General features: G+C 41.2%; 1 protein-coding gene across 1 annotated transcript in view; it reads left to right on the plus strand.

The window, feature by feature from the left end:
* The window catches only part of LOC120056313 (tenascin-R-like), a 56,503-nt gene extending 42,566 nt beyond the window's left edge, over nucleotides 1-13,937 (plus strand). The window contains exons 15-21 of the mRNA XM_039004552.1: nucleotides 178-308; nucleotides 4,735-4,867; nucleotides 5,302-5,453; nucleotides 7,150-7,246; nucleotides 12,062-12,223; nucleotides 13,004-13,167; nucleotides 13,815-13,937. Coding sequence (XP_038860480.1) covers nucleotides 178-308; nucleotides 4,735-4,867; nucleotides 5,302-5,453; nucleotides 7,150-7,246; nucleotides 12,062-12,223; nucleotides 13,004-13,167; nucleotides 13,815-13,937 — 962 coding nt within the window. The remainder of the gene's footprint in view (nucleotides 1-177; nucleotides 309-4,734; nucleotides 4,868-5,301; nucleotides 5,454-7,149; nucleotides 7,247-12,061; nucleotides 12,224-13,003; nucleotides 13,168-13,814) is intronic.
* Nucleotides 13,938-22,835: the final 8,898 nt, after the last annotated feature.

Raw genomic sequence — 22,835 nt, forward strand, 5'->3', positions numbered from 1 at the left:
TCCAACTAAGGTCTGCTAGAGGGGTGTTCATCAAATTAGGAGATAGATCATAATTGGGCAACTTTCCCAATTTAAGTACAGTATTTGGATACTAGAAATGGACATACTGTAGCCACTAATGATTTGACTCAATGGAACAGGGATATAGTTATCTGCTATCTGATTGCTCCACTCTAGCCATGGACGCTCCTTTGAACCTGACGGCCAGCGAGGTGAACCACCGCAGTGCCCTCATCTCCTGGCAACCGCCCATCGCAGACATCGACAACTACATGCTTACATACAAATCAGCTGATGGCAGCAGAAAGGTAGGCAGAATACAGTAGGGCGTATCTAACTTTATTAACAAGAGTTCCCAATCACAGACACACACTGAACTGTGAACTGTAGTATCAAGCCAAAGCGGCTCAAATGGGAAATGAATATGAGCCATACGTGTTACGTGTAGTGTTTCCAAGCTTCCAAAATACTAGCCTTTCCCAGATCTGTCTGTGCTCTTGTTTTCTCCATTGTTGTCATTGTCAAGTCAAACATTGGCATGACAATGAGTGACAAGGTGTCACGACTTCCGCCGAGGTCGGTCCTTCTCCTTGTTCGGGCGGCGTTTGGCGGTCGACGTCACCGGCTTTCTAGCCATCGCCGATCCACTTTTCATTTTCCATTTGTTTTGTCTTTGTCTTACACACCTGGTTTCAATCCACCCAATTACTTGTTCATTATTTAACCCTCTGTTCCCCCATGTTTGTTTGTGAGTTATTGTTTATTGTATTGCGGTCCGTATTTGTGGCCTTGTATTTATACGACGTGTATTGTGATACATTTTGAGTAAAATTGCTTTCATTACTCATATCTGCTGTCCTGCGCCTGACTCATCTCACCAGCTACACACAGACGCTTTACACAAGGAATTGGCATCATAGCACAGACTGGCAATCAGGCTACCAAAACACTACCTTCGCTTACGAAAAAAGATTGCAGTCAGAGTGCAGTATAACTGCAGTTCAACTGCAGTACACCGCAGTTATTCTGCATTTACTGCATCCAAAATACCACAGTCACCTGCAGTTACTGCACTTTTACTGCAGTTTTAAAACTGCAACCTTTTTGGTAAGAGTTAGCTTTTTCTATGAGTTTCCAATCAAGCTCCCACACGATGCTGTATCATTAAGCCAAAGGTCCTCCCAGGAGATATGATTGTTAATACATGAGCCATAATATGACTGTTACCGGTAGTGTTTTGAAGCTACCAAAACAGTGTAAATATCTCCCAGACAAATGACCGCTTAGTACAGATCCATTGCACAGCTCTACTCGGCAACAGAGCCGTTTAGATCTTTTAATTTGACTCCTGGAAACGTTTTCATTTTAATTACATTCTTTGATGTAGCTCAGTAATATTAATAAAGTAGATTAGGAAGGTTATTCCGTTGCAATATGCCTATTAATGACTCACCAGGAACAATTTCCCCTGATATTCTACAGCAGATATCTCTCTCAACTAATTACATCATTCAGGCAGAGCCCAAGAATGGGTCCCAAATAGCACCCTATTCCTTATATAGTGCACTACATATGACCAGAGCACTATGTGCCCTGGTCAAATAGTGCCCTATTGTCACAGTTCCAAAAGTGGTGAGTGAAGGAGTCAGGCGCAGAGAGCAGGATAGTTCAGAAAGGACGTGGATTTAATATTCCAAAAATATCAGAGAGACGGTCAAGCCACACACACAAGGGCGCGTAAAGTCCCAGTCCAAAACAAACAGGACTATATCGAATCGGAACAGACACCACAAGAAATGAACGAAACACCACAAACAGAAAAATAAGCCCGCACAAAAGTCGGCGGGCCAACTGGGTTTAAATAGCCCACAATCAAACCTAAACACGAAACAGGTGCAACAAATCAGACAAAACTAAATGAAACAGAAAAGGGGATCGGTAGCAGCTAGTAGGCCGGAGACGACGACCGCCGAGCGCCGCCCGAACGGGAAGAGGCACCATCTTCGGCTGGATTCATCCAGCCGAAGATGGTGCCTCTTCCCGTTCGGGCGGCGCTCGGGACGAAGAGCCCAACACTGTACTGTCCTCACGGTCTTTATCTTAACTAGCTTCTAATCTTTAAAAAAAAAAATGTATATACAGTTGAAGTCAGAAGTTTACATACACCTTAGCCAAATACATTTTCACAATTCCTGACATTTAATGCTAGTAAACATTCCCTGTCTTAGGTCAGTTAGGATCACCACTTTATTTTAAGAATGTGACAGAGAATTATTTATTTCAGCTTTTATTTTTTTCATCACATTCCCAGTGGGTCAGAAGGTTACATACACTCAATTAGTATTTGGTAGCATTGCATTTAAATTGTTTAACTTGAGTCAAACGTTTCGGGTAGCCTTCCACAAGCTTCCCACAATAAGTTGGGTGAATTTTGGCCCATTCCTCCTGACAGAGTTGGTGTAACTGAGTCAGGTTTGTAGGCCTCCTTGCTCGCACTCACCTTTTCAGTTCTGCCCACAAATTTTCTATAGGATTGAGGTCAAGGCTTTGTGATGGCCACTCCAATACCTTGACTTTGTTGTCCTTAAGCCATTTTGCCACAACTTTGGAAGTATGCTTGGGATCATTGTCCATTTGGAACACCCATTTGCAACCAAGCTTTAACCTACTGACTGATTTCTTGAGATGTTGCTTCAATATATCCACATCATTTTACATCCTCATGATCCCATCTATTTTGTGAAGTGCACCAGTCCCTCCTGCAGCAAAGCACCCCCACAACATGATGCTCCCACCCCCGTGCTTCACGGTTGGGATGGTGAACTTCGGCTTGCAAGCCTCATCCTTTTTCCTCCAAACATAACGATGGTCATTATGGCAAAACAGTTATATTTTTGTTTCATCAGACCAGAGGACATTTCTCCAAAAAGTACGATCTTTGTCCCCATATGCAGTTGCAAATCATAGTCTGGCTTTTTATGGTGGTTTTGGAGTAGTGGCTTCTTCCTTGCTGGGTTATGTCGATATAGAACTCATTTTACTATGGATATAGATACTTTTGTACCTGCTTCCTCCAGCATCTTCACAAGGTCCTTTGCTGTTGTTCTGGGATTGATTTGCACTTTTTGCACCAAAGTAGGTTCCTCTCTAGGAGACAGAACGCGTCTCCTTCCTGAGTGGTATGACGGCTGCGTGGTCCCATGGTGTTAATACGTGCGTACTTTTGTTTGTACAGATGAACGTGGTACCTTCAGGCGTTTGGAAATTGCTCCCAAGTATGAACCAGACTTGTGGAGGTGATGGTGTCATGATGTCAATTAGCCTATCAGAAGCTTCTAAAGCCATGACATCATTTTCTGGAATTTTCCAAGCTGTTTGAAGGCACAGTCAACTTAGTGTATGTAAACTTCTGACCCACTGGAATTGTGATACAGTGAATTATAAGTGAAATAATCTGTCTGTAAACAATTGTTGGAAAAATTCCTTGTGTCATGCACAAAGTAGACGTCCTAACCGACTTGCCAAAACGATGTTTTTTTTGTGGAGTGGTTGAAAAACGAGTTTTATTGGCTCCAACATAAGTGTATGTAAACTTCCGACTTCAACTGTATATATCTTTCAACACACATGCATGCACACTCACGAACACGCACTAACACTATATTGACCTTGTGTGTTTTTGGTGCTTGTGTTTGTCCAGTGGGTGTCAGTCATGCACAGAGGATTTGGTTTTAGTAACAAGCTCTGTTGTTTTACTCTGCTTAGGTTAATTTCAGTCCCCATAAATTCTTCCCAACCTGTTCTCTCTGCTAATATAATCTTCATATTCACCACAGTAATCTGTGTTAGTTTGATTATGAATCATATGTTGACCTTCCAGATTAGATAAAATAATACTCTTAACAAAAAAACTACAGCGAATTCACACAACATGTTATCTTAAAATGTGTAACTTTTTCCAAAATGGCTGAATATTTCATTCAGTTCTTCATAGATATTTCATATGGCTCAAAGCCTCATCAGATTCAGCAGTTCAACACTGCTGTCACGGCCAGCTCCTAGAGAGCTCATCACCGAAATCTATTTTTTATTTCATCTGCCAGAAAAAGAGATCTCTGAGAAAAATGGTATGCCATCCACTCCGCGACAGAAGATAAGCTTGATAAAAGTGGATTTGTCAAAAACAATGAAAGGGAACTGAGCCGTCTTGAGTTTTAGACTGAAATAGCCATTCTTCTTCTTCCTGGCAGCTCCTTATAGCACCAGTGTCTGATAAGGTCCTTTTCCTCTCCGTTTTAGTTCTCCCTCTTATCATTTAGAAAAACACAGGGCAGAGTTGTACAAAGGCCAACAACACTGAAAAATGAATTCAACATTTATATGGGCCTGACATAAATGTTTTATGTCTGTAAATGTGCCTGGGTGCTTTTGTTGTTTGTTGGTAGGAGTCAGATAGTATCACCGCTATGGGTTACTGTTTGCTGTACACTTTGGATTGGATCTAGCTAAAACTATTTGCTGTACCGTATCCACTCACAGTCCCATACATGATGTTAAAAACCCTAGGAATATGCTGTGCTTACACTCCTATTCATAACAACAGGGATTATCAGATCAGGGCCTGCATTCACAAAGTGCCTCAGAATAGGAGTGCTGATATAGGATCAGTTACCGTTCCCTTGTCTGTGTGTTCTCCCCTCTGTGGTGTGTGTGTGTGTGTGTGTGGTGCTACAGGAGCTGATCCTGGATGCAGAAGACACGTGGATCCGTCTGGAGGGCCTGGCAGAGACCACAGAATACACTGTGAGGTTGCAGGCTGCCAGGGGATTAGAGACCAGCGATATTATCTCTACGGCCTTCACAACAGGTAAACACACATGCACGCACACACATGCACGCACACACACAAGCGCACACACATGCTCACAAGCACACACACACACACACACACACACACACACACACACACACACACACACACACACACACACACACACACACACACACACACACACACACACACACACACACCTACACACACCTACACACACACACACACATGTACCATTCATCCCCACTCCATACTTTATCCAGATTTCAGACCCATATTCAATAAGCATCTCATCTAGCTGATCTAGAATCAAATCCCCCCTGGCCATATAATCTTATTCATTATGATCTAAAAAAACGGACCCTATATCAGCAGTCCTACTATGACACACTTTATGAATACAGGCCCAGTCCTCGTCATTCTCCATTATGTTGAGCTGATGTCATGTGTTCTGTTCTTCTCCGCTCCAGGAAACCGTCTGTTTGCCACCCCTCAGAACTGTGCCCAGCATCTGCTGAACGGGGAGTCCCTGAGCGGCGTCTACACCATCTACATCAACAGAGACGCCAATCAGGGAGTGCAGGTCTACTGTGATATGACCACAGACGACGGAGGCTGGATCGTAAGTGTCTCATAGCAGGAGATATACCTTGCAGACAAAACCCCAACAACACCCAACATTATAGTGCATAGGGTGCCATTTGGAACATGTACTTTGTCAATATGTACAGTTGTGGCCAAACGTTTTGAGAAGGACACAAATATTAATTTTCACAAAGTCTGCTGCCTCAGTTTGTAGGATGGCAATTTGCATATACTCCAGAATGTTATGAAGAGTGATCAGATGAATTGCAATTAATTGTAAAGTCCCTCTTTGCCATGCAAATGAACTGAATCCCCCAAAAACATTTCCACTGCATTTCAGCCCTGCCACAAAAAGACCAGCTGACCTCATGTCAGTGATTCTCTCATTAACACAGGTGTAAGTGTTGACGAGGACAAGGCTGGAGATCACTCTGTCATGCTGATTGAGTTCGAATAACAGACTGGAAGCGTCAAAAGGAGGGTGGTGCTTGGAATCATTGTTCTTCCTCTGTCAATCATGGTTACCTGCAAGGAAACACGTGCCGGCATCATTGCTTTGCACAAAAAGGGCTTCACAAGCAAGGATATTGCTGCCAGAAAGATTGCACCTAAATCAACCATTTATCGGATCATCAAGAACTTCAAGGAGAGCAGTTAAATTGTTGTGAAGAAGGCTTCAGGGTGCCAAAGAAAGTCCAGTAAACGCCAGGACCGTCTCCTAAAGTTGATTCAGCTGCGGGATCGGGGCACCACCAGTACAGAGCTTGCTCAGGAATGGCAGCAGGCAGGTGTGAGTGCATCTGCAAGCACAGTGAGGCAAAGACTTTTGGAGGATGGCCTGGTGTCAAGAAGAGCAGCAAAGAAGCCACTTCTCTCCAGGAAAAACATTAGCGACAGACTGATATTCTGCAAAAGGTACAGGGATTGGACTGCTGAGGACTGGGGTAAAGTCATTTTCTCTGATGAATCCCCTTTCCGATTGTTCGGGGCATCCGGGAAAAAGCTTGTCCGGAGAAGACAAGGTGAGCGCTACCATCAGTCCTGTGTCATGCCAACAGTAAAGCATCCTGAGACCATTCATGTGTGGGGTTGCTTTTGCCTAAGAACACAGCCATGAATGAAGAATGGTACCAACACATCCTCCGAGAGCAACTTCTCCCAACCATCCAGGAACAGTTTGGTGTCGAACAATGCCTTTTCCAGCATGATGTAGCACCTTGCCATAAGGCAAAATTGATAACTAAGTGGCTCGGGGAACATCGATATTTTGGGTCCATGGCCAGGAAACTCCCCAGATCTTAACCCCATTGAGAACTTGTGGTCAATCCTCAAGAGGCGGGTGGACAAAACAAAACCCCACAAATGCTGACAAACTCCAAGCTTTGATTATGCAATAATGGGCTGCCATCAGTCAGGATGTGGCCCGGAAGTTAATTGACAGCATGCCAGGGCGGATTGCAGAGATCTTGAAAAAGAATGGTCAACACTGCAAATATTGACTCTTTGCATCAACTTCATGTAATTGTCAATAAAAGTCTTTGACACTTATGAAATGCTTGTAATTATACTTCAGTATTCAATAGTAACTTCTGACAAAAATATCTAAAGACACTGAAGCAGCAAACTTAGTTGAAATTAATATTTGTGTCATTCTCAAAACTTTTGGCCACGACTGTAGGTGGAATCAAAGTGTTGCCACCTGGTCTTCACTCTGTATCTGGTCTGTGTTCCAGGTGTTCCAACGTCGTCAGAATGGCCTTACCGACTTCTCCAGGAAGTGGAGTGACTACAGGGTTGGCTTTGGGAACCTAGAGGATGAATTTTGGCTCGGTAAGTTCTCAACAGCTCATTTCAGCCCCATAACACTTATTAGGAGGTATCTCTCGGGGCTACTTAAAACCTGTTGAGGACAGAGGGCGCTGTTTTCACTTTGGGGGAAAATCGTGCCCAATTTAAACGGCCTCGTACTCAATTCTTGCTTGTACAATATGCATATTATTATTACTATTGGATAGAAAACACTCTCTAGTTTCTAAAACCGTTTGAATTATATCTGTGAGTAAAACAGAACTCCTTTTGCAGCAAACTTCCTAACAGGAAGTGGAAGATCTGAAATCGATGCACTGTTCTAGGGGCTGCCTATTAAAGTCCTTGATATTTATTAGTTTAGATGCACTTCATACGTCTTCCACTAGATGTCGACAAGCAGTGAGAGAAGAAATTGAGTGTGTAACTTGATCTGGGCTCGAATAATAGCTCTTGGCATGACGTGTCACCAGTTTCCTGTTTTCTGGAGTGCGAGAAGGGACCTGGATTTGCCTTCTGATAAGCTGTCGTTATGGACGACTAATATCTCCGGCTTTGATTTTATTTGATACATGTGACAATATCATCGTAAAGTATGTTTTTTCAATATAGTTTAATCAGATTATTGAAATTTTTTCGGGAGTTTTGCTGTGTTCCGTTCTCTGAGTTTGTTGACGATGGAGAGATTCGCGCCACTTGGCAAGTGTGCTTGCTAAATCGAGAGGGAAAAAGGCCGTTCTAAATCCAAACAACGATTATTCCCGACAAAGGACCCCTTGTACAACATTCTGATGAAAGATCAGCAAAAGTAGGACCCATTTTATGATGCTATTTCATATATCTGTCGAACATGTTGTACTAGTCGTTTGCGCCCAGCTTTTGGGTACTCTCTCGCTATACCTAAGCTGGATGTCGTAATGAAGTTATTTTTAGAATTCTAACACGGCGATTGCATTAAGAACTAGTGTATCTATCATTTCCTATACAGCATGTATTTTTTAGTTATGTTTATGAATAGTTATTTGGTCAGAATATGTGTGTCAGAAAAAGTGTCAGAAAAATATCCGGACGTTGTGGGAAAAAGATGCTACGTTAGCACAATGTATAACCACTGATTTCAGCTCTAAATATGCACATTTTCGAACAAAACATAAGTGTATGTAGAACCTGATGTTATAGGACTGTCATCTGATGAAGCTTATCAAGGTTAGTCAAAAATTATATATCTTGCTGGTTTATTCGCTATCGCTAACATGCCTATTGCTATCGCTAACGTGCCTTGATGAATGAATGCGGTAGTGTGGTAGGCTATTGTAGTAAGCTAATATAATGCTATATTGTGTTTTCGCTGTAAAACACTTAAAAAATCTGAAATATTGGCTGGATTCACAAGATGTTTGTCTTTAATTTGCTGTACACCATCGATTTTTCAGAAATGTTTTATGATGAGTATTTAGGTATTTGACGTTGGTGTCTGTAATTATTCTGGCTGCTTTCGGTGCAATTTCTGATTGTAGCTGCAATGTAAACTATGATTTATACCTGAAATATGCACATTTTTCGAACAAAACATAGATTTATTGAATAACATGTTATAAGACTGTCATCTGATGAAGTTGTTTGTTGGTTAGTTTGGTTGGTTCTTGGTTAGTTAGGTTGGCTTTGTGCATGCTACCTGTGCTGTGAAAAATGTCTGTCCTTTTTTGTATTTGGTGGTGAGCTAACATAAATATATGTGGTGTTTTCGCTGTAAAACATTTAAAAAATCGGACATGTTGACTGGATTCACAAGATGTGTATCTTTCATTTGCTGTATTGGACTTGTTAATGTGTGAAAGTTAAATATTTCTAAAAAAATATCTTTTGAATTTCGCGCTCTGCCTTTTCAGTGGAATGTGGGAGGAGTTCCGCTGGCGGAACGCCAGAGCCAGACAGGTTAACGCTCTAGAAAGATACCCCCACTCTTGGGGTAGAGTATGAAGTTTTGTACACTATTTAATATAGGAATAGGGGGCCTTTGTGTTTGTGTTGCAGTCTCTGCTTCTGCTTATCTCTCCCACAGCAGAATTAACAGTTGACTTAATTTACACATTTGTTTCTAGTCTGTTGTTCCTAGTCTGTTGTTTCAAGTCTCTCTCTCTCTCTCCTCTCTTTCTTTCATTACTTCACTTCACAAATACTAGCTCTGTGATTTATTAATGGATGTATTCAGCTCTCATTTCTCTCTGAGATTACATGGTAATTGTTTTTCATAAATAATTTGATTTTGATACAAAACAAAAGGGCTCTCTCCTTTGATGCACTCTGGAATATTTCTGCAAAATTCATTATAACATCCATAATTATATTCATTAGAAAAGCTAGAAATGAACAATGTTTCTTCATGGGCTAGTTTTCATGTTGTTTTTGTAAATAGATAAAAGATGACGTCAACATCAATATTTCATAGCAGAGATCCCAACCTTGAGAACTCGTTTTTGTACTTTTATTAGAAAAATAGAATTACAGTAGAGTACACTTTCATAACCAAAAAAATGATTGTTAATGAATATATCCATTAGAACACGTGTCAAACTCATTCCACTGAGGGCCGAGTGTCTGCGGGTTTTCTCTCCTCCCTTGTACTGGATTGATGAATTAAGATGACTAATTAGTAAAGAACTCCCCTCACCTGGTTGTCTAGGTCTTAATCTGGTTGTCTAGGTCTTATCCTGGTTGTCTAGGTCTTAATTGAAAGGAAAAACCAAAAACCTTCCAACACTAGGCCCTCCATGGAATGAGTTTGACACCCCTGCTTTAGAACATTGCAGAATATCGATGACCCTGCAGAACATTAGTCTCCAGTCTTTGTCATGCCTCTTTCTATGTCACCAATTGCCACTACGTTCCTACCCAAGCTGTACTTCAGTATATCATCTACTAATGACACACAGATCCAATGTGCTGGGAAACCAGTATGAATCCTGACTCATTCCTGATTGGTAAAAGCTAAAAGCTCTTCTCACCCAGTAGACATTCCTTATGACCTGTTTAATTTCTGCTGACTCATTGCTGTGCTCACTCCTGCTGGGGACGGTAGGCGTCAGCTCTGGCTGAGCCAGGCTGCATTCCAAATGGCTCCCTATTTCCTATATAGTGCACAACTTTTGACCAAAGTGTTGCAGTGTACAGTATAGGAAATAGAGTGCCATTTAGGAAGCCGCTCCAGTCTACACTGCCAGACCCATCCCATATCCCCTGTCTGTCATTAACTACACAGTAGGAGGTCACCTCTGGCTCTGGCAAGCACACCCAATGCTCCTCCTTGCCCAGTCTCATACTAATAGATAACTGTCTGTCCACACTGCAAAAACACCTCCTGCCATGACAGGAGCACTGTAGCCATGTACTGTACCATTCCTGTGACTGACACTGATATGGTATAGTTATGACCTCAAGAGGAGAATAGTGGTGCTCTCAGAGGACATCATAGTGGGCTTCAGATGATGTAAGCACACCGCACCTGATCTTTTTTTTTATCCGACATCGTGCCGCACAGACTGTGTGTTAGACCTGGGAGACAAAATGACATTTGGTTTAACTATCCTGCTATGGACAGAATAGCTCTTTCTGCAGGGAAACACTTCACATTAAGGTTGCCTCACAGTGAAGAAACAGGAATTAACGGATGCTACTATCAGTAGTTGAAAACAGAACATTTTCATTTCAGTTGCGGTTCTATCCATTAGTCTGACTCACTAACCCGACCCTGGCCAAATATATTGTCAATTTGAGGACCTATTATAAAGAAACTGACGCAGTTGTGCAATATGCGATCATTATCGCTCTTTTTAATTTGCCCCTTAATTTCTGTAGAAGTGTAGGAGTAAGCTGGGTAATAAAATGATAAGAGATATTAATTTATGAGATATAATGAGAACAGAATACAGCCTCCAAATGCATTTTTAATCCTGCTGGCTATTTCTAATCAAGCTGACGCAAAAGCTTTGCTATCAGGTTAATAGCAGATGATCCTGCATTATGCACTGGCAAATTGGACTTCACTCAATGTTTAACAAATCTTATTACACCAATTGCTTTTCCCCTGTCACCAGGGATTTATTTTGTTTGTAATGCCGATTGTATCTTTTGCTGACATGTCGGAGCCCGAGCCCAGTTTCTCCCTCGTTCAGCCCAATGCTTATCATCAGATGCTTCAAGTTTTTCGTGGGGTAAAAAAAAAATGCTATCTGCTATCATGAGGCATCTACAACATCATATGATTTCTAGCTTGAGGTTAAACTTGAAACATCCCTGCCAAGTGGGGAGATTTGTTATCTTGGGAAAGCAAGGTCTAATCTCCCTGGTCCTTATCACAGCCTGGCTGGGCTCTGGGCTGGCAGCAGCAGCGGCAGCAAGGCCAAATGGACCAAAGACTGTTGACTGGAAGATATGGACAAATTTCACTTTACTGTCCGCCTCCTCTTATCTCTATGTCATTTCCTGTGTGCGTCGGTTCTTACCATGCCAAGGTGCAGGTAGAAGTTAATGTCAGACTTGAGTGAGTTAATTAAGCAATAAGGCCCGAGGAGGTGTGGTAAATGGCCAATATACCACGGCTAAGGGCTGTTCTTAAGCCCGATGCAACGTGGAGTGCCTGGACACAGCGCTTAGCTTTGGTATATTGGCCATATATCAGAAACCCCTGAGGTGACTTATTGCTATTATAAACGTGTTACCAACGTAATTAGAGCAGTAAAAATAAATGTTTTGTCATACCTGTCAGCATATCGCATTCAGGGCTCGAACCACCCAGTTTATAATTTGAACAGCCATTGGTTATCTCTTTTTCTTCTTCAGGTTTGGACAACATACAGAAGCTTGCAGCCCAAGGTCGCTACGAGCTCCGGATCGACATGAAGGATGGCCAGGAGTCTGTCTATGCCAACTATGACAAGTTCGCCATCGGAGATGCCAGGAATTTTTACAAACTCAGGATAGGAGAGTATAATGGCACAGCTGGTAAGCATTTATTTACACTCTACTCTATGTGGCACTGATTTAAGATCAAGCAACTGATCGGCAGGTAGCCTAGTGGTTAGAGTGTTGGGCCAGTAACTGGAAGTTTGCTGGATCGAATCCCCGAGCTGACAAGGTACAAATCTGTCATTCTCCGCCTGAGCAAGGCAATTAACCCACTGTTCCCTGGGCACTGAAGATGTGGATGTTGATTAAGGCAGCCCCCCCTCTGATTCAGAGGGTTTGGGTTCAAATGCGGAAGACACATTTAATTTGAATGCATTCAGTACAACTGACTAGGTATCCCTATTAAATGTACAGTATATTACTTTTAACAGTGAAGAGATGCTTAATACTGAACCCGATAGCCTAGCAGTTAAAGGTTGTTAGCTCAAATCCCGAACTGACAAGGTGAAGAATCTGTCATTCTGCTCTTGATCGAGGCAGTTAACCAGTCCCCGTCCCCCCCACAACAGCAGCTCCCTTGGCGCCCAATGTGGCAGCCCCCAAACCTCTCCAATTTAGAGGAGTTGGATTAAAAGAGGAAGTCAAGTATTGGTTGGACCTAGTGTGCAATTGACGATCAAAATACATTTATTTAGAAAACCATAAAAGCCATTCTCTTCCATCTCTCTTATGGTGTCTTGAAGGAAAAGTACTTATTTAAACCCATCCACCCACCGCGTGGCTCCAGCCCTGCAGTATTATTCAGTTCAGACTGTCAGTGTGCCCATGTCTTGTGCTGCTTCCTTCTATTTAATTTATTTCCATTCCCTGTCACAGGGGACGCACTGATCTATCACCAAGGCCGTCCCTTCTCCACCAAGGACAGAGACAATGACATTGCTGTGACCAACTGTGCTCTGTCCTACAAAGGAGCCTGGTGGTACAAAAACTGCCATCGGGCCAACCTAAATGGAAAATATGGCGAGTCGAGACACAGTCAGGTGAGTGTCCCTGTTCTCCATACTGAGACTGAGCGGTGACGACTGACATTAAAGACCACAGTCCCTGTCATTTCAATTAGAGACATAAAGAAAGTGAAGGCAGTAAGGCCAGCTCCTTTGTATTATACTTTAAAGCTCCTGCTGCTTTTCCACCAGTGTGATTTTGTTAAAAAGTACAAATCTTGTAAAGAGCTTTTGGTGAGGCTACTACAAAAGGCTTGCAACATCACACAAATTCAACAGTTTCCCAATCTCCTCAACCTTATGATGACATGAAATGAAACCAGAAAGACTTAACAAGAGGAACTAACTACATTGTACTGTAGGTAAGATAAGACTGTCTGCATACTTTTATCCACTAATTGAATGCTGAGCTACAATGACCACAGTGAGTTCAAACCACAAAATATAATGAAAATTTGTTCCAATGTCCAAAATGTTGCTGAACATTTCAATACTATAGGAAAAGGTTGGTCTGATAATAAGGAGAAAGCCGAGGATGTTACATTCAAATTAGAAGTGAACTGTGCATTTCAGAACAATATCTAACCCTATCTCACTTGGCACATAAGCAATATGTAATCGAAAGTTACATAACTAATATGTCAGTGTAGGTTTCTAACCAATGTCCTCTCTTGATCTTATAGGGTATCAACTGGCATAACTGGAAGGGTCATGAGTTCTCTATCCCATTCGTGGAGATGAAGATGAGGCCATTTAACTACCGCAGCATCAGTGGCAAGCGAAGGAGGTCCACTCCTCCAGAATAAACCCCTTACCCCTGTACACTCTTACCCCCAATCCAGCTAGCTGTTCCCACTTTTACATAAGGCTGAAAGACAATAGGATGAGCTATGTCATTTATTAAAACAATTGAATGACAATGGTTATGTTTGCTAGACCGGAAAACCAGACTGAATTCAGTTCTGTTTCGTGTTTGTTTCACTCCACTAGTGAAACGAGTGAAACATAGTGTGAGTCAATCTGAGTTTTGAGGCTACTGTATCTATTTGCTAATATAGGAAGAGATGTAAACCACTGGGCTTTTGTGTTTAGCCAGTTTCCCTGTCCTGGTGAGCTCAGAGTGGAGTTCATGAACTTCTCTATCTATAAAATACGAGTACATGAGAGCTAGGATTATTTCTCCCGTTTAAAATAGTAATTTTAACCAAATTCTATATGCCCATAAACATGTAAGATATCTCTATTTTTATAACTGATATGGTAAAAGTCCATTTATTACATGATATGATTTGATGCCTTGTTATTGAGATTTTTATTGAAATAGCAACCCTCCATGAGTTTTATAGACAAATGCCTGCATGGAGCAATTCATTGGACATAGACAAACCATTGTCACTCATAATGACCTAATCAGTATTAGCCATCACCAAGTGACATACTGTACCAGCCTGTAGTAGTGGATTCAACATCAGTTATTTATATATTTATGTCCATGTGGTCAATTTACTTTTGAATGTGAAATAAAATCCAAAATCCACACCATGATTGGAATGGAAGAAACGTTGAGCAATGATTGTGCTCAACTTGAAATGTACAAGCTTATCTCCAGTGCCCATTTATTAAGAAAATAACAGTGAGCAAGTTATTTGCACTGAGGTTATACATAGTATGACCACTGTCATTCAATACCGGTCTTTATACTGCCCTGCATAACTCAAATATATAACATTATTAACCAATATTCACATACGGTATTCTCCACATACGGTATTCCAAATCCACAAACAAATATAGAATGGTATAAAGATACTGTATATGAATTAGCACTCTCAAATGTTTCCCCATTATGTTACTTGCAGTGATGGTGCTAATAATTGTTCAGACATGAAACCAACGATTTGCTGAAGAGAAACTGTCAACAGAGCTCCCTTTCTTTGTAACCTCATCCTCACTTCAGCAGATTTTTGGGGGGGATACTTGGTTTTAATCTCAGAAACAATTGTCATGGTTACATTCTGAGCACTTGTTCTTTGTCAGTATTATTTGAAACTGGTAAGCTCATTTATACACAGTTATTATGTTGTGGTGTTCAATAGTCGTCCTATATACAGTACATTCTTCCTGTCTTACCCGTATTTACTGTCTAACTGTGTTACGCCACCAGAGCAAGTAACATTTGGCCTGCTATAGCGAACCCCTTTGTCCTCAATGTACATTTGATGGATGAATACACTGTATTTCTACTTATCCAATCATTTTCATCAAACCATTTCATTTACTATTTTGTGGTTTTTATTGCCCAATTAACTTTATTTTCTCTCACCCAATCTCTACAAACTCTACCAACCACACAGTGTGTTTGTAACATAATAACTGTGTATGTTTTTGGTTATTCACTGCCCTTTAGACTTGATGACTTAAAACATTGGTGATTGTCCATCCTGTAGACTGCTGGTACTAATATATTGGTATAGGAATCAGTAGCTTTATGAAATGCTGATACTACTTCCCCTATTGTTCTAATCATAGTTGTTAAGACAGACTTGTTTTGAGAAGGGAGGAGCCTACTGCATGCTAACAGTATGAGCAACACCTCCATGGTAATAACAAATGTGTAATGAGAATATTATTGTATTTAAGTGTTGAATTTCTCCTCAGAATTCCACTTGTCAAGTGTTTCAGAGCTGTTAATGCAATGCATCCGAACTCCCTGAGCAAGACATTGTTTAGTTTTTACTAGAATAGGGTGTGTACTTATTTATTAACTACATAGACTAACTACTGTATGTCTCAGTGCATTTTGTGCAAGGAATGAGAGTGATGAAGCTCTGTAGATAACAGATGGAATGTACTGTATGTAACAAAAGAGGTGTCTCTTTCGGCAAATCCTGGTGTGCCCAAATTCTAACCCGAATGCTTATTGACTCCTCCCCAAAAAATGTCACGCTGTCTTTCAGAATTTATAATTGTCAATCAATCAGAATTATACAGCGTTATTGTCCACAAGACATTTGGTTAGGTGAGGTGTTCTGACAAGATTATCCAGAAGGCCTATTCCAAACTTTAGGACATGTATACTGTAGTTCTTATTTATGTTATGATTCCTTTCTGCAAGTCATAGCCTTTTCCTTCACACCCCTGTTACGCTATTCAGTATGTCAACCCCCAGAATCTCTGCCAAGAATTCAAGTCTGAGCTGGTAAAGTTATGTTTCAATTGGAGTGACTAAATCCCCTTACCTATTTTGATGTTGTTTCAGGGGAGCAAAAGAGAGAATATCTACAAAATTCTGCTTGAATTTTGAATGAAAGGTATTAGAGCGTTAAGACACTGTTGTGCATTGGCTTGTGATGTAATAGAACATCTAGCTATTGAGGGAACCTCAAATACAAATGCATGTAATCAATGATGGCTGCGAAAATGCTGAGTGCTAAAAGAATATAAACAGATCGCGGAATACTGAGGAGGGTAATAAAAGCGACATAAACTCTTCACAGAAGAAAATGTATTGTCAGTAAGAAAGATAATAGAATCTCAATATGCTGAATATAAAGTTATTTTTCGTGCCTTTGCACTTCAGGACTACTGTAGACAACACATTGCACATATGTGACAGGAATAGTATACGCGATGCTGTTACTAACTCCATAAGCTGTGAAAACCGAGTCATGTAGATCAAGTATACCTCTCCCAGGCGTCGTCAGACCTCCACCAGACATCGCTGAAGCAGAATAATATGTTGAATAATGTGATTACCACTTACGTTTTGGGGGAAACAGTCTGGCCCCTTATACCTGCCATTATTGTTCCTACTATTGCTTCCATGCCATCACTTGAAGGAGGGTGAATGTATAGTTCTGACTATAGAATTGAATAACTAGAATGGGAATAACACAGACCACTGTGATTCTATTTCTATGGTTCTGATGCCTCATACAGCCATGAGTAGAAACATATTTTGACATAATAGGACTGCAGTTCACCACATAATCAACCTCGCAGAATATACTCTAATGCTTTAATCACAGTTCATCACAGTCCATATGTAAATGAACTAAGGGACAATTGCATGGCTGTACAAAAATCATGCAGATTGTGGGTGAATTATCCCATCACTTTAAGATGATTACATTGGCCTAGAATAATAAGTGCTTCGACATGGATATGTCACATGCCACTCATATTAGATAAGTAAATGATCCAACATTACATTTTTAAAAATCAGAATTACACATTTAACCTATTGATATGCTGGAGGACTAATATTGCTGTTACCCTCTTAGTATGCATTCCAAGTGAATGTTGTTGCTGTTGCTCTACCCAGGAGCTGTGGTAGGAGGATCAGATCAATAGGTGAATTTGAGGTGCATCCCATATGGCACCCTATTCCCTATTTTGTGCACTACTTTTGTCCAGAGCCCTATGGCCATGGTCAAAAGTAGCTCAGTTGGGCAGAGCCCTATGGTCCTGGTCAAATGTAGTTTACTAAATAGGAAACAGGGTGCCATTTGGGACACAGCCTGTTTTCGACCGCCATAACCAGAGGCCAAGTTAACATGTGGTCTGCTCTTCTATTTGAACAGATGCGATACTATAAAGTATCTCTCTGTTTTATCTGGTGCACAGCATGCAGATCTTTGCATTTACATCTGAGAGAAAGTTTGAAGATTTTTCTGTGTGAGGAGGGGAGTGTAATCAAAAGACTGCATTTATCCAACAATGTTGAGAACAGACTTCACTCTATTAATCATTTGCATAGCAGATGGAACAAGATAATCTAGTGTTTCAGAATTGTCAGTCTTCCCCCCGATTACTTTACCTATCACAGGTTCACAATGCACTGGAGCAACAACTCACACTGGATCACAACTCAAACCCACAATCTGTTCCTTTGTTGTGTGATTTAATCAGGCATAGTTAATGAGTGGAATCATTTCCTGTCCTTTATTTATATCATTGTATTCATGACTACTAGACACAGCTATGTAATTCATTTGTCAGTTGATGCAACATTACTATTTAGCTGAGAAATAGCCACAAGGATTGTTGAAATGTGTACTTTACCTGTTTGGATTAAGATCCCAGTTCTATGCTATCTGTATTATTTGCCATGAAGAATGTGAAGGAAGGTTGGGACTGTGGAAAAGCTCTTTTGATGAGTATCTGGATTGTGTTGGATAATCCTGGATATTACCGATGAGATTAGTTCTAGTTTAACTTAAAACATGTACTGTATAGTTCCTTTTTTAATACATTTTCTACATATTAATAAAATACTCCAATTGTCAATTTTGCTGTTTACAAGTGCAGTTCTTGTTTCAGATGTCCTTTTTTGTCTCAACTTCATTTCACATGCTTTATAAATAAACACAACAATCTAACAATAATTTCAATCACACCAATAGTTTTTTAAATAATTCACTACTCTTCTTATCTCTTGGCCTATTTTTACAAAGAATGTATTCTCAGTAACTCACACTTATAGTTTGTTGTGATGATGATGGGGTTCTCTGTGGTGGCTGCAGCTAAGGGTCTGCCATCAACCTAGACGCTAACTGAACCACAGAGTCAGAGCCTAACACAGACACGAGCTGTATCCAAAAATGGCACCCTATTCCCATATAGTGCACTACTTTTGACCAGGACCCATAGACCTCTGATCAAAAGTAGTGCACTACATAGTGAATAAGGTCATGACCAGGTCAAGGCCACACAATTTGCATAGGATCATGCTTAAACACACAAAACAGTATCCACTTCAGAATTGTATAATGTTGAACACTATGCAGTACTGTATTTGAGAGCATGCTCATATTTACAGATACATCGTTTGTAGGCATATAAAAATTACATGTCCTAATTAGTCATTAATTCAATAAAAATGTCTAGCATGCAGAAATGGTTCACTAAATAATGAACAACACAATTACAATTACATGAAGCAGTTATGATTTAAACAGGACAGCATAATACTGTGGGAATGATCAGATATTAGGCCCAAGCCATGGCTAGCTATATTCTGTCCTTATCAAAATATACCATGGATAGCGCTGCTTTTGAAAAACAGAATTATTTCTGCCTTACTGCCTTACTGTGATAAAAAATTATGAACTTGAACTTTTGCCCTATGACAAACAGTAACATTGGGTAAATGTAATTAACGCCTAGGTGTCTGCTGTCTGTTGCGAGCTTGAGCGTAACACCAGAATAGGTTTTCTTATGTGCTGTTAATAACACGTGCACTCCTGCTTAATTGTTCAATTGTCTCACACATACTGTATAAAGATGCCAACCATTAATGGGTCCTGAGGTCCCTTCACCCCTCTTCTAGCCCTCCAGTCACTTCACAGATCACTGGTTTGAATGTGATGAAAGGCGGCACTGTAAAACCAGCCCCAAGACTGGCTGAGCGGCTTGCATTGGCTTCACAACTGACTGAGCCCTGGAAGCAAATTGGGGCTGACAAGTGAATAGGAGGAGGTGCTGCTCCCCGTTGGACTGGGTAATAGTGCCGTAAGCACGTTGGCTTAATTGAGAATTGAGGGACGGAAATGGATTGATGCACAGCATTGATACTTCTGACTTAGCTAACATTTAGTAAGCCAGTGGGGCTACTCAACATGAATGCTTGCAGGGCATGAAGAAGACTAGTGACAACTCCATTGGAGGCAGACAAATAAGAGGTGAGAATATTTGGCTGCATGGATTGCTGTCTCTCTCTTGCTTTTTCTCTTCTTGTAGGGTGTGATTTACTCACTGATCTAGTAAGTTTGTGTGCAAGGTGATGATATCATTAATTGAACTGATCACATGGAGTTGTAGTCCTAAACCTTTGATTGGACAGTATATGGTAGGAAACATCTTGTGATGTGGGGACATACTGTATTACACTTAGCCAATATGTATGGGTTTTTGCATTAAAAAGGAACTATATCTAGTATTAGAATTAATGTAAGTCAGAGTCTATAGCTTTTCTTTTCTGTATCTCAATGTACTGTAGTACTTGATTAGAGACGGCGTCATTGCTCAACCAATAAGGCTCAGTCCCGATGATCATCTACTCTGACAGCTGTGCTTTTTGGATGTTGCATGCTGTCTGCACAGTGGAGAGAGGAGAGGAAAGACCCAAGTCTAGAAGAAATATTTAGAGCTTTAGTGGTGGTTTAGAACAGGCAGTTCATGTCAGGGCTGCTGACCCACATACTTGATACAGTGGTGCAGCTTAGGTCAGCAACCACAGTGAGACCACATTGTTTTCTCTATTCCCCTCTTAAGGAGAGGGTGTAGTCAGCGAGGAGTGTGACCTGACCGTGAGAATGTAGACTAGTTGGTCATGAACTGAACAGGTGTTTTGACCATGGTTGTAAAATTCCATCAGGTTTCTCAAAATAGCCAGATTTTCTAGAAATTTCAGTTGGAGGATTTTTGCCAAAGTTTTCCAGAATTTTGCAACTCTACCAGCAAATGACTGTAGGCTCATCAATAGCCATGATTACAAAGGCAAACTATGTCACATGACGGTCGTCATGTGGTCTTCATATGTTGATAAACAGTACATGAAGAGGACATGAAAGACTTAATAATTGCATGTGGAATGTACATTTTCTTGTCTGAGTTGAGTCCCATTACATGCAGAGTGAAGAGATAACACAGGACAGAGAGCATCTGTACATAAGACAACATGGCCAGAAGGTAAAGACCTACTCTGCAAAGTATAATCTTTTGTGAACTTCCCAGCCATGTAGAAATTGATGCTCACAGGTACCATCTGTGTAGAAATCCCTTCCTCCTTCCATCCATGGGTCTATTTGAACCCTTCCCTTTTGTCCAATTTATTAACATGTCACAGCATACACTGTATACAATCACAAGATTGCCTCTTAAGGCTGTGGACTGGGCAAGCATTGTTAATGCTTTGCTTCGTCAGCTCCGAAGTAAGATGTGTTTTGTCCTGGAGACCTTAATTCTGATTTATGATTGGATGATCTCTCTCTACCCCTCTGGAGGGAGTCCAAGCAAGTCTTCATCGTTCTGCCTCAGAGCTCTGGGCCCGGTTGCATACAACATATTAAGTGTTTCCCTTAAGGATTTACTTGAGTTAATAATTTCCCCTTACCTAAGGGAATTGTTTAATGGCGTTTGAGACCCTCAAACATTAGGTAAGGGAATACTTAAGGGGCGTTCTCTCTGCATTATTAGGAAGGGCCCGTAAGTAAGTATTTTACTGTTATTTACACATGTTGTTTACAAAGCATGTGACGAATACATATGTATTTGATTTGATTTTACGGTAGTTTGAAGGCATGTACAGCAGAAATAATCTCAGGTTACCATGGACACAAGCTGATTAACTGACTGAACATCTCCTCAAAGAGATCGCATTTATTTTGGAAGATTGTAAAATATAACTTTTAAACTCAAGACAGGAGAAGCAAATTGATTCAGAAGATAATGAAAATTGTTATTTCAGTAACTTTTTTCTCAACTTGTTTCGATTACTTTCTAGCATGTCAAGGTAACTAGCTAGCCAGCTAGCTTTGTAGCCATGGATTGTGCACCTTCCAATGTTTAGCTAAGTAGCTAGCTATCTATACACCTAGCTAGCTGGTTGATCAGCCTGGTCTCATAGACTAGTTGTAAAGTAGTAAAAGTAAAGGTTGATGTATTCCTTTTGCAACCAGGGCAGAGGAAAGCAACATTCATCTCCACAAATGCATTTTACATTGATATCCATACTGAATGAAGCACTTAAGGGACCTCATGGGCACCCATAACTTTTTCACTTAATTTAAGAGAGAAATGTACCTTAAAATGTTTTTGTTATGCTGGTGAATGAGGACCCAAAAGCGACTTTAAGAAACAGAGTCTTTATTCCAGGCTTAAACAAACAATGATTCTCCTGGAAATTATCATAGGTAAATCCAAAACAGGAAACTGAAATCCTCTCGTCAGTAGAGAGGAACGACTGGGGACGCGACCACAGACTGCAGGTCGCTTCAGGAAGGCACAGGCCGTAGCTGACATAGACACCTGCTCACACGCAGCATCTGAAGAAGGCAAAAACACGACAGGGCGGAACAAGGACACAGAACAGCAAACATCAAACAAGAATCCGACAAGGACAGAAGCGGAAAACAGAGGGAGAAATAGGGACTCTAATCAGAGGGCAAAATAGGGGACAGGTGTGAAAGAGTAAATGAGGTAGTTTAGGAGAATGAGAAACAGCTGGGAGCAGGAACGGAACGATAGAGAGAGAGAGCGAGAGAGGGAGAGAGGGAGGGGGAGAGAGAGGGATAGAAAGAGGGAAAGAACCTAATAAGACCAGCAGAGGGAAGCACAGGGACAAGACATGATGATCAAAGACAAAACATGACAGTACCCCCCCACTCACCGAGCGCCTCCTGGCGCACTCGAGGAGGAACCCTGGCGGCAACGAAGGAAATCATCAATCAACGAACGGTCCAGCACGTCCCGAGATGGAACCCAACTCCTCTCCTCAGGACCGTAACCCTCCCAATCCACTAAGTACTGGTGACCACGTCCCCGAGAACGCATGTCCATGATCTTCCGTACCTTGTAAATAGGTGCGCCCTCGACAAGGACGGGGGGGGGGAGGGAAGACGAACGGGGGCGCGAAGAAAAGGCTTGACACAGGAGACATGGAAGACAGGGTGGACGCGACGAAGATGTCGCGGAAGAAGCAG

The sequence above is a fragment of the Salvelinus namaycush genome, chromosome 11 (genome assembly GCF_016432855.1).
Source record: "Salvelinus namaycush isolate Seneca chromosome 11, SaNama_1.0, whole genome shotgun sequence".
In the NCBI taxonomy this organism is placed as follows: domain Eukaryota; kingdom Metazoa; phylum Chordata; class Actinopteri; order Salmoniformes; family Salmonidae; genus Salvelinus; species Salvelinus namaycush.